At 41.5% G+C, this 16,589-nt stretch overlaps 1 protein-coding gene across 3 annotated transcripts in view; it reads right to left on the reverse strand.

The window, feature by feature from the left end:
• Window positions 1-16,589, reverse strand: part of tsnaxip1 (translin-associated factor X interacting protein 1) — a 91,181-nt gene that overhangs the window by 63,879 nt on the left and 10,713 nt on the right. For all 3 annotated transcript variants that reach the window (XM_067997835.1, XM_067997834.1, XM_067997836.1), the window contains exons 4-6: window positions 10,194-10,320; window positions 7,335-7,428; window positions 593-789 (exon numbers count right to left, since the gene is read on the reverse strand). In XM_067997835.1, the coding sequence (XP_067853936.1) occupies window positions 593-789; window positions 7,335-7,428; window positions 10,194-10,320 (418 nt within the window). The remainder of the gene's footprint in view (window positions 1-592; window positions 790-7,334; window positions 7,429-10,193; window positions 10,321-16,589) is intronic.

The following is a 16,589-nucleotide window of genomic DNA, read 5'->3' on the forward strand; positions in this document are numbered from 1 at the left end:
TGTCAACCCCAGTCCATCACCGGCATCTCCACATCAAAATAGTGTCAGCCAGTGCACTTACAATCATTGCTTTATCTTACACCAATTAAGAGTTTGAATTGCTTACTAAATAGCTTGCCGAAACTTCACAGTCGAGGTTCACACATGAATAATGATCACTTAGGTGACACAACTTCTGCCTATCCATAGAACCATCCCCCAGCGAGGAGTCAACGCATTGGGAGCAGAGGGGAGGGAAGAAAATTATGATAAATAAAAAAGTGTTTTTAAAATTAAAAAATGTTTGCTAGGCTCTGGTAGTAGTACTGGGGTGACATTCAGATTGTCCTAATGTGGCAAATGACATTTGATTTGCAAAGAAGTCAGGTGCTTCCATTTATTATGAGATCAAACCAAGCAGCAGCAAAAGAACGCTAGACTATCAGTACTATAATAAACTTTTGGTTTTGTCTGACAAACTAGCCACCAACATTTGGACGGATATTAGAACCCAGCTAGCCTGAATCTCAGCCTTAATTTTTGGCTTTTGCATCATATCCTACATACTGTGATACTTATAGAATATATGGTTAGTCTCACATGAATAACTGACCTGGGTCTCTAGGGAATCCTGCATCTCCATTAATTGATCAACTTTTTGCAGTAGCTGTATTTTTTCACTCCTCAGTAATTTTATCTCGAATTTTTCCTCTTCACGTAGGGCGACAATCCTCTGTTCGCAGTTCTCTGATGTAGCAACCAGCATGCTTTTCAGTGGCTCTAACTCACGGATTCGGTTTCGCAGGTGAGCTGAGAAAGAAAAAAAATAAATATTGCTTGGTTAAACTCAGGAACTTGAGGGAAATGTAATTATTTTGCTTACTGTTCTTGCAGAGGTTTCAGAAAACAAAAATAACAGGGTTATGACCCACATTCACAGTATGGATTTTCATGAAATAAAATGTCCTCAAAATAGTAGAAGTGGTGTGACTGCTTTATCACCAAATACCCTGATTTGCAGGAAAATGTGTTGTAATTATCTTTTTCCACAAGAATTTTCCCCCTCCAAACTTTAAATATGTTGCAAATTCAAAAACTCTGTAAGACACTCTACTTTGGAAAACCAGGAAGTTAAAATAGGCTGGTGAAGTCATAATTTTAAAAAACAAGGAAAAATTGGTCCATTAGTGCACAAGCATGAGCACTTTCATCAATTCTAAGCCAGACTAGATGGCACCTTCATCCTTCAAAATAAATAAAGTAAACATTGTGTCCACTTCAACCCATCTAATTGCCTTCTCACCTTTTCACCCAACACAGTAATTTTTTTGGCTTAATATTACTTTTCATAAAACTGACTTCAATCTGTGGTGGAATTTCCAAACATACAGCAAAAACTCTAAAACTGTACAACTAAACATGCACACAAAAATGAACAAATGCCATGAATGAGGGCTGCTTTACTTGTAAGCTATTCTTCCTAGCTATTCCACACACTATCAATGATGTTATAGATGTGCGTGGCCTTCGTACCTTCTTATCCACTGCACAGAAATAAGAGGTAAACCAGGGAAGAGAAGAGACTAGAAGATCATAGGCCTTTGAAAATAAGTTGTAATCGGCTGAAGTCAGCCAATGCAGCACAAAATGGAGATTGAACCCAAAATATTCCTGGTCTGTTTGGCTAAATACTACATTGCGTCATGCATTTATCAAATGAGCCATTGGGGGAGCAAGATCATAAGCTTTCAATCTTTATAATACATTTTTTATTGATAAAGCAAGGTGAAGAATCAATGCCCATATTGGACGACATCACCAATGTTAAAAAATAAAGATGACAAAGTACTGATTAGGTCACAGCACGTTTGGGTTTTGAAAATCTGAAGATTGTACAAGGAAGGAAAGATTGAGGAGGGTAAAGAATTATATGGTTAGGGGAAAAAATGAGTTTGAATAAGGGACTTTATTTGAACATAGGTGAGGGTGGCTTGGGAGGAGCAAGAGCATGTAGAATGATATATCTGCTGCTTAGAAAGAATAAGAAAGGAAAGTTTTTTGAGGATGTAACTCGTGGAATAGATAAGGGAGAACTAGTACATGTGGTTTATTTGGATTTTCAGAAGGCCATTGATAAAGTCCCACATAAGAGATTAGTGTGCAAAATTAAAGCACATGGGATTGGGGGTAATATACAGGCATGGATTGAAAATTGGTTAACAGACAGAAAACAGAGAGTAATAAGAACATAAGAAATAGGAGCCAGGAGTAGGCCAATCGGCCCCTCGAGCCTGCTCTGCCATTCAATAAGATTATGGCTGATCTGATCCTAACCTCAAATCTAAATTCATGTCCAATTTCCTGCCCGCTTCCCGTAACCCCTAATTCCCTTTACTTCTAGGAAACTGTCTATTTCTGTTTCAAATTTATTTAGGAATAAATGGGTCTTTTTTGGGGTGGCAGGCAGCGACTAGTGGGGTACCGCAGGGATCAGTGCTTGGGCCCAAACTATTCACAATATATATCAATGATTTGGGAACCGAATGTAATATTTCCAAGTTTGCTGACGACACAAAACTAGGTGGGATCATGAGTTGTGAGGAGGATGCAAAGAGGCTTCAAGGCAATTTAGACAAGTTGAGTGAGTGGGCAAATACATGGCAGTTGCAGTATAATGTGGATAAATGTGAAGTTATCCACTTCGGAAGGAAAAACAGAAAGGCAGAGTATTATTCAAATGGTGATAGATTGGGGAATGTTGATGCACAAAGGGACCTGGGTGTCCTTGTACACCAGTCACTGAATGCAAATATACAGGTGCAGCAAGCAGTTTGAAAGGCAAATGGTATGTTGGCCTTTAGGGAAGGAAACCTGCCGTCCTTACCCGGTCTGGCCTATATGTGACTCCAGACCTACAGCAATGTGGTTGATTCTTAATTGCCCACTGAAATGGCCTAGCAAGCCACTCAGTTGTAAAATCTTGCTAAAAAAAGTCATAATAAGAATAAAACCGGACGGACCACCCGGCATCGGACCACTACGCACCGGACACAACAACGGCAAACCAAGCCCAGTCGACCCTGCAAAGTCCTCCTCACATCTGGGGACTTGTGCCAAAATTGGGAAGCTGTCCCACAGACTAGTCAAGCAACAGCCTGACATAGCCATACTCACAGAATCATACTTTTCAGCCAACGTCCCAGACTCTTCCATCACCATCCCTGGGTATGTCCTGTCCCACCGGCAGGACAGACCGACCAGAGGTGGCGGTACAGTGATATACAGTCAGGAGGGAGTGGCCCTGGGAGTCCTCAACATTGACTCTGGACCCCATGAAATCTCATGGCATCAGGTCAAACATGGGCAAGGAAACCCCTTGCTGATTACCACCTACCGCCATCCCTCAGCTGATGAATCAGTCCTCCTTCATGTTGAACACCACTTGGAGGAAGCACTGAGGGTAGCAATGGCACAGAATGTACTCTGGGTGGGGGGCTTCAATGTGCATCACCAAGAGTGGCTCGGTAGCACCACTACTGACCGAGCTGGCCAAGTCCTGAAGGACATAGTGGCCAGACTGAGCCTGCGGCAGGTGTTGAGTGAACCAACACGAGGGAAAAACTTACTTGACCTCGTCCTCACCAATCTACCTGTCGCAAATACATCTGTCCATGACAGTATTGGTAGGAGTGACCACCGCATAGTCCTCGTGGAGACGAAGTCCCGTCTTCGCACTGAGGACACCATCCAACGTGTTGTGTGGCACTACCACCGTGCTAAATGGGATAGATTCAGGACAAATCTAGCAGCTCAAAACTGGGCATCCAGGAGGCGCTGTGGGCCATCAGCAGCAGAATTGTATTCCAGCACAATCTGTAACCTCATGGCCCGGCATATTGCTCACTCTACCATTACCAACAAGCCAGGGTATCAACCCTGGTTCATTGAGGAGTGTAGAAGAGCATGCCAGGAGCAGCACCAGGTGTACCTAAAAATGAGGTGCCAACCTGGTGAAGCTACAACTCAGGACTACATGCATGCTAAACAGCGGATGCAACATGCTATAGACAGAGCTAAGCGAATCCACAACCAATGGATCAGATCAAAGCCCTGCAGTCCTGCCACATCCAGTCGTGAATGGTGGTGGACAATGAAACAGCTAACGGGAGGAGGAGGCTCTGCAAACATCCCCATCCTCAATGATGGCGGAGTCCAGCACGTGAGTGCAAAAGACAAGGCTGAAGTGTTTGCAACCATCTTCAGCCAGAAGTGCCAAGTGGATGATCCATCTCAGCTTCCTCCCGATATCCCCACCATCACAGAAGCCAGTCTTCAGCCAATTCAATTCACTCCACGTGATATCAAGAAACGGCTGAGTGCACTGGATACAGCAAAGGCTATGGGCCCCGACAACATCCCAGCTGTAGTGCTGAAGACTTGTGCTCTAGAACTAGCTGTGCCTCTAGCCAAGCTGTTCCAGTACAGCTACAACACTGGCATCTACCCAACAGTGTGGAAAATTGCCCAATGTCCTGTCCACAAAAAGCAGGACAAATCCAATCTGGCCAATTACTGCCCCATCAGTCTACTCTCAATCAGCAGCAAAGTGATGGAAGGTGTCATCGACAGTGCTATCAAGCGGCACTTACTCAATAACCTCCTCACCGAAGCTCAGTTTGGGTTCCGCCAGGACCACTCGGCTCCAGACCTCATTACAGCCTTGGTCCAAACATGGACAAAAGAGCTGAATTCCAGAGGTGAGGTGAGAGTGACAGCCCTTGACATCAAGGCAGCATTTGACCGAGTGTGGCACCAAGGAGCCCGAGTAAAATTGAAGTCAATGGGAATCAGGGGGAAAACTCTCCGTGGCTGGAGTCATACCTAGCACGAAGGAAGATGGTGGTGGTTGTTGGAGGCCAATCATCTCAGCCCCAGGGCATTGATGCAGGAGTTCCTCAGGGCAGTGTCCGAGGCCCAACCATCTTCAGCTGCTTCATCAATGACCTTCCCTCCATCGTAAGGTCAGAAATGGGGTTGTTCGCTGATGATTGCACAGTGTTCAGTTCCATTCGCAACCCCTCAAATATTGAAGCAGTCCGAGCCTGCATGCAGCAAGAGCTGGACAACATCCAGGCTTGGGCTCATAAGTGGCAAGTAACATTCACGCCGGATAAGTGCCAGGCAATGACCATCTCCAACAAGAGAGAGTCCAACCACCTCTCCTTGACATTCAACTGCATTACTATTGCCGAATCCCCCACCTTCAACATCCTGGGGGGTCACAATTGATCAGAAACTTAACTGGACCAGCCATATAAATACTGTGGCTACAACAGCAGGTCAGAGGCTGGGTATTCTGCGGTGAGTGACTCACCTCCTGACTCCCCAAAGCCTTTCCACCATCTACAAGGCACAAGTCAGGAGTGTGATGGCATACTCTCCACTTGCTTGGATGAGTGCAGCTCCAACAACACTCAAGAAGCTCGACACCATCCAGGACAAAGCAGTCCAGGTGATTGGCACCCCATCCACCACCCTAAACATTCACTCCCTTCACCACCGGCGGACAGTGGCTGCAGTGTGTACCATCCACAGGATGCACTGCAGCAACTCACCAAGGGTTCTTCGACAGCACCTCCCAAACCCGCGATCTCTACCATGTAGAAGGACAAGAGCAGCAGGTACATGGGAACCACACCACCTACACGTTCCCCTCCAAGTCACACACCATCCCAACTTGGAAATATATCGCCGTTCCTTCATCGTCGCTGAGTCAAAATCCTGGAACTCCCTTCCTAACAGCACCGTGGGAGAACCTTCACCACACGGACTGCAGCGGTTCAAGAAGGCGGCTCACCACCACCTTCTCAAGGGGATTTAGGGATGGGCAATAAATTTGTGTATAGGAGCAAGGATGTCTTACTGCAGTTATACAGGGCCTTGGTGAGACCACATCTGGAGTATTGTGTGCAGTTTTGGTTTCCTTACCTAAGGGAGGATATACTTGCCATAGAGGGAGTGCAGCAAAGGTTCACCAGGCTGATCCCTGGAATGGCAGAACTGTCATACGGGAAGAGATCGGGTCGACTCCAGTTTAGAAGAATGAGAGGGGATCTCATTGAAACATATAAAATTCTGACAGGGCTGGACAGACTGGATGCAGGGAGGATGTTTCCCCTGGCTGGGGGGTCCAGAACGAGGGGTCACAGTCTCAGGATACGGGGTAGGACATTTAGTTCTGAGATGAGGAGAAATTTCTTCACTCAGAGGGTGGTGAACCTGTGGAATTCTCTACCACTGAAGGCTGTGGAGGCCAAGTCACTGAATATATTTAAGAAGGAGCTCGATAGATTTCTAGACACAAAAGGCATCGAGGGGTATGGGGAGAGCGCGGGAATATGGTAATGAGATAGAGGATCAGCCAGGATCATACTGAATGGCGGAGCAGGCTCGAAGGGCCGAATAGCCTACTCCTGCTCCTATTTTCTATGTTTCTGAAGAGCACTCACTCCACAGTAGTACACATAAAATAGAAAAATACAAGAAAGTGTATAATGGAGATTGGGAGAAGTTGGAGATGAGAGAGGAGTGTGATAAAGGTACAGTATTAGAATAGCCTTCACAGTTAAGAGTTGCAGAGGTTAAAATTTATTTTAGAATTAGATCACAATCATTCTTCAGTTTCATGAATAGCTGAATTTTTTTTCCTCCTCTCCACTTTTTTCCCCTTCCTCTCTTGACTCTTGCTGGTGTATTGATTATCCTCTGGTAATTCACCCAAGTTGTCATTCTTCATGTGGGACCCTAGACAGTGAGTACTGGCAGGCTATTCACAATGGAGGGCAACACAGCTAAGTCTTATTCTGTCTGCACCAGATATTAATGTATGTGTAGTCTCCTTGCAAGAGTCACTTTCAGGAGAACCCTAGCAGATCTTTCCCTTCTGAACCCAGGAAGACTGCGACCAATTGTAGCACCTCTGCTGCTGCCTGAGCTGAGCTCAGCACAGGCTATGAATCAAACCTGGGACCTTTCTGGTCATTATAGTTCAAATACTCAATGGATAAACCTGCTGAGCCACTGGAGTAATCTCTTTAGTAGTATTTTGAAAGAAAATTTTAAATTATCTTAGCAAAAATATTGATGTTATACTTAGTTATGGTAATGTTCAATGAATAATGGGCACTTTCAAACTAATATGAGCAAGTGATCAGTTACAACTGCCTGATGTTTAACCCCAAGAGATTAATTTACAAAGGAACTGACTGATGATTGAGAGTTTCCTTCCTTTCTAATTTACTCAATGTCTAGAGGTACAGTGCAGGTTCCACTGTGAGTGACAGAAAATTACATACCTAGGGTAATTTCATATTCATTCTTGATGGCTGATAGCAACGGTTTGTACGTTTTTAAATCCTCAATGAAATATTCAAACACCTCACGGTAAGCCTTTGTGGAAAACAGAACAATTAGTATCTCAGCAATGATAGGCAGGGGCCTGAGTCAACACCTCAATAATTTAAGAAGCACTCAGAACAGGCTGTGAAGAAGTAATCTTAAACATTACATAGCAACTGCATCTGCTTCTGCTGTGCTTATCCCAAAGATTTTGGGGTGCTTTCTTCAGTTCTTGTGCAAGAAGTAGGTGTCAGTGTGAACAAAGAAAGCCAGTGTCCTCCAGATCATTGATGTAGAATGATTGCGACATAACTTCTGGAAGTTCAACTCAAAATAAGCTTCCAGCTGATAACTGGAAAATTCTACACAATGTTGCGGGGGTGGGGGGGGGGGGGTAATGCTATGTAAATGCAAGACCATTTTTTTCCTTTTCTGTATATCTCTTAAAATAAGCATTCGCAAAAATTGCAAACTTGTGGGTTTCGTTTTGGTGCTGAAATGCTATTGTGGTTTCTAAAGGGTTAAGACCATTACATCACAGGCCTAGAAAGTTCTTGCTCTACAGTATTCTTCTCTTACTAATCACTTACTTCATTACGTCCAACACAGCCGCTTACTAGCTGCATGCTGGTTCTCAGTTTCCCATTAGCATCTAATTATCAGTTATTCCAGCAATTATTGGTTTTTGGAACCATACTTTATGTAAAAAATACTTAAATTAAGAAAGAAAGGATATATTTCTTTACAAGGTGCAGCTGTAGCAATAGACATATCAATTAGTTGTTCCTGTTGCAGCACCTTAAGAAAATTATCCCAGACAGCAATCTATCAAAACTACAAGGCTAATTATAGGGGGATGGGTGGTGTAGAGCAATTGGTCTGTAATTAAAAAGCAGGTGCATATTATAATACAAAGACAATGTCACCATTGCCAATCATACACAAAAAAATGCTAAAACTCGCACAAATAGGTCTCCATCTCACAACAAGCAATCAGGAAGGGGTGTTCAGCAGAGTTCAGCCAATGTTCCACCTGGGGGAAACAAAAAAAATCCATACAACATCAAAATAAAAGCAACCACCCAGAGCAGTTTGTAGAAATTAGCTTGAGTGGTACTTCCATCTGTCCATGTGGTATGAGGTACAAACAAAAATTGAAGTCCATCATTTAGCCTTGGGCTGTCGTGGTATATTTGCTAGGCTTAATGATTCACTTGGTGGTATATGGTAATATTGTTGCCTATTGTTTTCCCTTCCTTATGCTTGCTGGGATAGAGTTCAATAGATTTTGAGTAACCTCCAGTATCTTGTCTGAGTAGTCATTTTTTTCCACATGTATAAGCCCTGAAAGGGAGTGCCAGCAGGCTATTTTAGGGTGGGGGTATCGCAGCCAAGACCAATTGTTTTCTTAAACAACATTCACTTTCTAGGAGGGTTCACTGGATAGCAATTAGGAATGGGAACAATTTCTGATTTTTCTCTGTCATTGCGTGGTGCACTGAGGCCAACTGTAATCCCCTACTGCTACACTGGCTGAGATTAGACAACTCTGCACAGAGCAGGAATCAAACCTGGGTCCTTGCGGCCTCTATGGCTCAGCTACTCCCTGGGTAAATTCATTGGGAGAGCTTGGAACTTTATTAATTTGGTTGTCGTAAATTGTCCCCAAACCTCCACCCTTCATTTCTGCTGTACATGTCATTGTCAGGGTGTGGTAGCCTGTGCCACTGATTACTATACATCCTCTAAGAATTGCTCCCTTTCATTTGACAGGATTGATAATTAGCAGTACAGTGCAGGTTTTGTGTCTCTTAGAAAACATCCTTTCCATGAATGTACAGCTGTCTTATTATTTGCCATTGTTATATGGAAATGGGAATTTTTTTTGGAATAGTCACAAAAGAAAGAAAACCTTGTTCTTGTGCAGATTCTGGAACATCCTTCTCCTATGGAGTTAGTGAAACTGTTCCCTTTCTTGCAGATAGAAGATAGTGATTGTCTCCAGCTAAATACATTTAATTTCCACTTGTAGCTAGTTTAACACAGTCAATAGCATAACCAGTAATTGTGCTACATTGCAATTGAGCAATGAGGCATTTGAGGTGATGGCAATTTAGCATGCATAATTGTGTTTTTTGGTGAGTGAAGAGAAAGAGAGGAAAATAAAGTGTTATTATGAGAAAAGGAATTCATTAATTTAGTCATTTAAATGTGTAATTTTTCTTTAATTTTCTCTCCTCTCTCGAAGCCATTGACTCTTGTTGGCATTTGGTTCGATACAGTTTGGTAGCACTCTGCTACCTCATCTAAGTGGCCATACTTCACTTGTGAACCTAGATAGTGATTTTAGTAGGCTAGTTGGAACAAAGATCACTAACTATCAAGAACAGAAAGACCTTCTAACTTTCCCCCCTTTCCAGACAAGGAGTAGAGACCAATTGCTTAGCCCTCTGCACTACTCTCTACCAATCATCCCTTTGAGGTCAGTTAACTCAGGAAAAATTTAATTCAAATTGTGCTAACAACATCTTCAATTGAACTACTTCATTTGAATGACTGGATAATTTGTTATTTTACTGTAAAAATTACTTTGAATTAACAGGAGTAGACTGTGGCTCAGTTCCACATCTCACAGATCATTTACCCACTGAGGCATCAAGGGAATGTAATTGTGCTTAAAAGCAGTGATGAAGTATTGACCCTGGTTCTTTAGAAACTCAAATTTCTAAAGAAGTGTCAGATTAAGTGCTTCTTAATTCAATGGTAAACACATGCACAAACATAGCAATCATTATCAGCAGTAGCTTTAAACATACTTGTAGATTTACTTCTTGAGCATTGGGCCCACTTAGGTCCAACACCTGGAGCTCTTTCCTTAGATGTGTTTCCAGCTGTTCCAAGAATCGAGGTTTTGGAGGTTTGTTAGTATACGCATCATCAAATCTATAGGATTAAAACAAAAGAAAGTGTTTCAGAAAAAAATAAACCAACCCACTTGGTTCTGCCTCCCTTGAGTGCAATGGAGCAACAGGCATCATTCCAGCAATTTTACTCATTTTATTATTTCTAAATTATTGTGAATGAGAAATGTTGGTTCTTTTTCATGTATTTTCCCATTTTTTTCTCTGCAGAACATCTTTTCAGAAAATTGCAGATTAATAAAGTACCCTTTACACTTTCTGACAAAACAAATAAGTATTTCCAGATCTATACTTTTATTTTAAAAAAAACTTTCAGAACACAGATACAAATAGACAACGAACAGGGCCAGAGTGGGACTTCCACCGGGTATAACCAAACCTACTTTCCTGAGTCAGGGCTCATTTAGTATGCAGCATAGGTTCCCTCCTGGCCCCCTGCCATCAAGAGGAAGCCTACCGCTGCCAACAAGAGAAGTCCTGGCAGTACTGCAGGGGGCCACTTAAAAGGGGCAGAAGAGCCACAAAGAATTCAGCAAATTTATTAATGGAGGCCTCAGCTGAGACTAAGGCCTCCTGCAGTTAAGAATTTGGGCCTAAATGGAGGGAAAAGATGTCACTATTAGGCCCTCTCCCTCCATCAAGTGACCTTGGGGCCTTTGCGCCACTACCCCGGGGATTATCACAAGGTGAAGCCAGGAAGTGGCAGTCACAGGGCCTCCCCACCAGCATTGGGTGGGGCAGCCAGTGGCAGTCCCTGTAGAAGCAAAGGAAAGGAAAGTAAGGTCAGGGTGGGAAAGCAGCATTTTTTTCCACAGGCTCAGCCACGATCCTGTACAATTTCAGGTGGGATGGCAGAGGAAAATCCAGGGCCTAGAGTCCATATAATTTTAGCCATTATTACATGTGACAAAATCTATGTCTTTTATCAAAATTTAATACATCAGAAAATAAATCTCAGTAACCAAAATCATGCACTTGTTCTATGTATTCATTGAATGTCACCTATCTTAGATGCTGCTACCAATACAGACAAACAGGAGCAGGACTATCACAATAACCAGGACAATTTTTGAAGAAACTAAATTGTTTTTTGTGAATATTTTGTGTACATCAAAATGAGGAATTAGGGTTGGGGTATGAAATGCTTTTCATTTTGGGTATTCTGTGACATCATTGAGCACTCCCAGATCAGATATAGCAGCATGGTTGGAGATCAAATGAAACTCCCTCTATTCTTCCCCAACAATGGGGCTGACAATGGGTCACTGTGGGATGATTGGGTCAGTTTGAAGTGCCACGGGACGTTTTACTACGTTAAAGGCGCTATATAAATGCAAGTTGTTATCGTTGATGGTTTAGTTAGAGTTGCTGTGTCATTAAATTTTAGCAAAAGTAGATATGAGAAAGAAGTGGTGGAATGTAGGTAGAAAACACTAACAGACTATTTCCCCATGTTTAGTACTGCACTGAAGATTGCTATCCATTCAAAAAAGGATTAATGAATATTAAATTAAGGAAAAACTTATGAAGGCCTTATTAAAAGGTCAATCATGAAAAAACTTATGCAGTTGCAGCAAATAATACAAAAGGGAATAAAACCTGAGTTTGGTGAATTTAACAAAGGGAGAGAATTTCAAAGCATTCCCACAGAAGTGAGCAATGTAACAGATCGAGAGAGCTGTCATATCTCAAATCACAAGAACTTTCAGAACACATACATATTAGTGGCGGAGTTCCTGTGGTGTTGGTCAAAGTGAGTCAGAGAATTCACTGTTTTATAACAATGGGGATGTCTACACAATGTAGGGGATAACATCCGGGCCACTGATTTACAGTAACTGAATAAGTCAAATTTCAGTTTTAGTAAATGGTATTTTGCAATTTTTATTGGTGCTTTGGGGATTGAATTCCATGACTTTATTATTCTGTGAAAACTGTAAATGAGAGTATATGTATTATATATATCCCTTACCAGTTTAAAGCTGAGAATACACAAGATGATATGCATGATGTACCAGTTAGATATCTGGGCTGCAATTTTTTGAGGCCCAACGCCACTGTTTATTTTAATGCTATTCCAAGACTAGGAGAACACAAGAAGGCTTAGGCCACGTCATTGAGCTAATTCCGGTAACAAGGAGTTTTGTTTGACTCCTGGGTAACAATACATCACCAGATACCTCTGGTTTATTGGGAGTGAGGGCTCACTTATAGGTGGTCTTTGGCGCTGGGGACAAAGGAAGTATCTGGTGAAGCTCTAAAATTGTAAGCACCACAACAACAGTGATAAAGGTGAACAGTACAGAGCGGTTCTCTGCCAGATAGCATAAGTGCAGTGGCCATTGCAGAGGAGAAGAATCCAGAGCCTGGGAGTGGAGAGGACATGAGTTCACAGCGAACACCAATCCGAGGCAACGGGTCTACTGCAACAGATCGTCAAGCTGGACATGACAGAAGAACAGTTCACAAGGAGACTTGGGCTCAACAGGGAGGTTGTTCATGGATAGACTGCAGTTTTCATAAGTAGAACAAGTCCCTTATGAACCAAAACATGCATTACTATTCACTGCTGTGGACAGGATATGTGGGTTGCCTACCAAGTTCTCCGATCACTAAGACTGAAAATAACATATCAGCAAACTTGTACAAACAAACTAAAACTACTTGAATGGGTTTATTTGCAGACCCAGAGAAACCAGAAGATATTGAGCTGTACTTTTTTATTACACCTCTGTGAAACAATTGGGAAGTTTTTCTATATCAAAAGGTGCTATATAAATGCAAATTGTTGTTTAAACAGTACAGTTATCAAACTTACATATGAACTGATCTGAATGTTTAACAAAGTTAAAACACAAAGTGTAAAATCCTTGCATTTCTTTTCAGTAAACGATAGGAACATAGGAACAGGAGCAGGCCATTTAGCCCCTCGTGCCTGTTCCGCCATTCAATGAGATCATGGCTAATCTGTGACCTAATTCCATATACCCGCCTTAGCCCCATATCCCTTAATACCTTTCGTTAACAAAAATCTATCAATCTCAGATTTAAATTTAACAATTAAGCTAGCATCAACTGCCTTTTATGGAAGAGAGTTCCAAACTTCTACCACCCTTTGCGTGTAGAAATGTTTCTTAACTTAATTCCTGAAAGTCCTGCCTCTAATTTTTAGGCTATGTCCCCTAGTCCCAGACTCCCCAACCAGTGGAAATAATTTCTCTCTATCTACCCATCAGTTCCCCTTAATATCTTGAAAACTTCGATCAAATCACCCCTTAATCTTCTAAATTTTAGGGAATACAAACCTAGTTTGTGTAATCTCTCCTTGTAATTTAACCCTTGGAGTCCAGGTATCATTCTAGTAAATCTACACTGCATTCCCTCCAAGGCCAATATATCCTTCCTAAGGTGCAGTGCCCAGAACTGAACACAGTACTCCAGGTGTGGTCTTACCAGGGCTTTGTATTGCTGTAGTATAACTTCTACCCCCTTGTATTCTAGTCCTCTAAATATAAAGGACAGCATTCCATTAACCTTTTTGATTATTTTCTGTACCTGTCCACGACATTTTAATGATCTTTGTACATGGACGCTTAAGTCTCTTTGGACCTCCACTGCTTTTCACCATTTAGAAAGTACTCTGATCTATCCTTTTTAGGTCCAAAGTGGATGAACTCACACTTGTCTACATTGAAATCCATTTGCTACAGTTTTGCCCATTCACTTAATCTATTAAGATCTCTCTGTAATTTTATGCTTCCATCTAGACTGCTTACAATGCTGCCTATCTTTGTGTCATTGGCAAACTTGGATATGTGGCTCTCGATCCCATCATCTAAGTCATTAATAAATACAGTAAATAGTTGACACCCAACACAGATCCCTGTGGGACACCACTAGTCACATCCTGCCAATTTGAGTACCTGCCTGTTATCCCTACTCTTGGTCTCCTGCTGCTCAGCCAATTTCCTAACTAGGTCAATAATTTGCCCTCAATTCTATGAGCTTTAACTTTAGCCAACAGCCTCTTATGAAGGATTTTATCAAATGCCTTCTGGAAGTCCATATAAACAATATCTATAGACATCCCCCTGTCCACCAATTTAATCACCTCGTCAAAAAATTCAATCAAGTACGTCAGGCATGACCTACCCTTTACAAATCCATGCTGGCTCTCTCTGATCAGCTGAAAATTTTCAAGTTGTTCAGTCACTCTATCCTTAATCATAGACTCGAGTAATTTCCTGACACAGATGTTAGGCTAACTGGTCTAGAATTCCCTGGTTTCCCCTCTCATCTTTCTTAAATAGCAGAGTGACATGTCCAATTTTCCAAACTAAAAGGAACAGTTCCTGAATCGGGAACAAGTTGAAAGATTATAGTTAGGGCTTCTGCAATGTCCTCACCTACTTCCTTTAAAACCGTGGGATGGAAACCATCTGGTCCTGGGGATTTGTCACTCTTTAGTGCCATTATTTTCTTCATTACTGTTAATTTGCTTACGTTAATTATGGTGAGTCCCTGTCCCCGATTCAAAATTAGTTTTCTTGGGGTGTCCAGCATGTTATTCTCTTCCTCTCCAGTAAATACTGACACAAAGTAATTATTTAACATGTCTGCCATTTCCTTATTTTCATTTACAATACCACCATTGTCAGTTTTTAAGGGGCCCACATTGCTCTTGACCACACTCTTTTTCCTAATATAATTAATAAAAAAAAGTTGTTTTTGATATTCCTTGCAAGTTTCTTTTCATACTCCCTTTTTGTAGCTCATACCAACTGTTTTGTCACCCTTTGCTGTTCTTTGTATCTCTCCCAGTCACCAGGATCTGTGCTTTTTTATGCATTTTTGTATGCTTTTTTTTTTAGTTTTATGGCATATATTAGCAACGCATCAAACAGGAGAACTGGAAACCATAATCTTGTCCCTGAATTATATAGGAGGCTTTTATATGTAAAACCAGACTCTGAAGATTTGACCTTGACACAAACAAAACACATATGTTAACGGTCCAGGAAACAAGTCTCATCTTGTTGATGTTCACAACTTCTCAATTGTGGTGGTTTTTAACACCTGACCAGAATTAGAATTTAGAACTCTAATTATCAACCTGCATATTTTAACATTCTAAATTAGCTGTACCAATCTTTTTAAAATTACTTTAACCTCATTGGTTTCTGAACACAGGCATTTGTCTCTTTCCCACAGATTGTCTGTGGTCCTCCATTTTGAAACCTTAGTGAGGGAGGACAAAAGGTGTTTCCTTTGTAAACATGGGCAGTAGGAGAGATTCAGTTGGGGTTACTAAAGCAGAACATGGATTGGGAGACAATTATTCAGCTCCTTGAAATTGCTGGGCACGGAGGACTGGTAAAGGCTGCTTCCTGACTGATCAAAATCCTTTTCCAGTCCTCCAGGCCCAGGAACGTAATATAACTTAAAGGTGTTGAAGTTAGCTTTGCACACAAGTGTATGGAAGCTTGTGAACAATCTCTTCGACTCGATGTCCTAAGTATCTATTTCTTAAACATGCATCTTAAGCACAAAGATTCATCAAAAATACAGATTTCAAAGGAAAAGCTGACACTTTAAAAAGTGTACATTACCAAAGAAAAGCATTGTAAAAGATTTATGCAATACATTTGTATTGCTTTTTTTTCTGGTGGTTGCAGTTGTAATTAAGATTTTTATTGTAAATTTTCAAAAGTAAATTGTAGCAGATCAAATTACATGACAGTGCAATCAATATTAATTTACGTCACCAGATATATTGCAGCAATATAACAAAAAGCTTTTTCTATATTGCAAACACAAGTTGAAATAATCATTTATATATTGATATCTAATCAGCAGCCAGCAGAATTATAAATATCAACACAACATACCTGAAACTATAAAACACAATGTTGTAATTGTTGTTGTAGTATGGAACGGAGCCATTTAGATCAGGTACATTCCAAGTCTGTGCTAATTTAATTCATCTTAACTTGGGTGGCAGTAGGGAGCTACAATTGGCTTCAGTACCCCAGGGCTAGGGAGGCAAAACATCATCCAGGATTCCCACTGGTAAAATAGGAACAGGAGCAGGTCATTCAGCCCCTTGAGCCTGTTCCACCATTCAATTAGATCATGGCTGATCTGTACCTCAACTCCATTTACCCACCTTTGATCTATATCCCTCAATACAGTTACTTAATTGTCGATATCACTCTTGAAAATGTCAATTGATCCACCATCCACAGCCTTTTGGGGGGAGAGAATTACACATTTCCACTACCCTTTGTGAGA

Source organism: Heptranchias perlo, chromosome 16 (genome assembly GCF_035084215.1).
Source record: "Heptranchias perlo isolate sHepPer1 chromosome 16, sHepPer1.hap1, whole genome shotgun sequence".
Lineage (NCBI taxonomy): Eukaryota > Metazoa > Chordata > Chondrichthyes > Hexanchiformes > Hexanchidae > Heptranchias > Heptranchias perlo.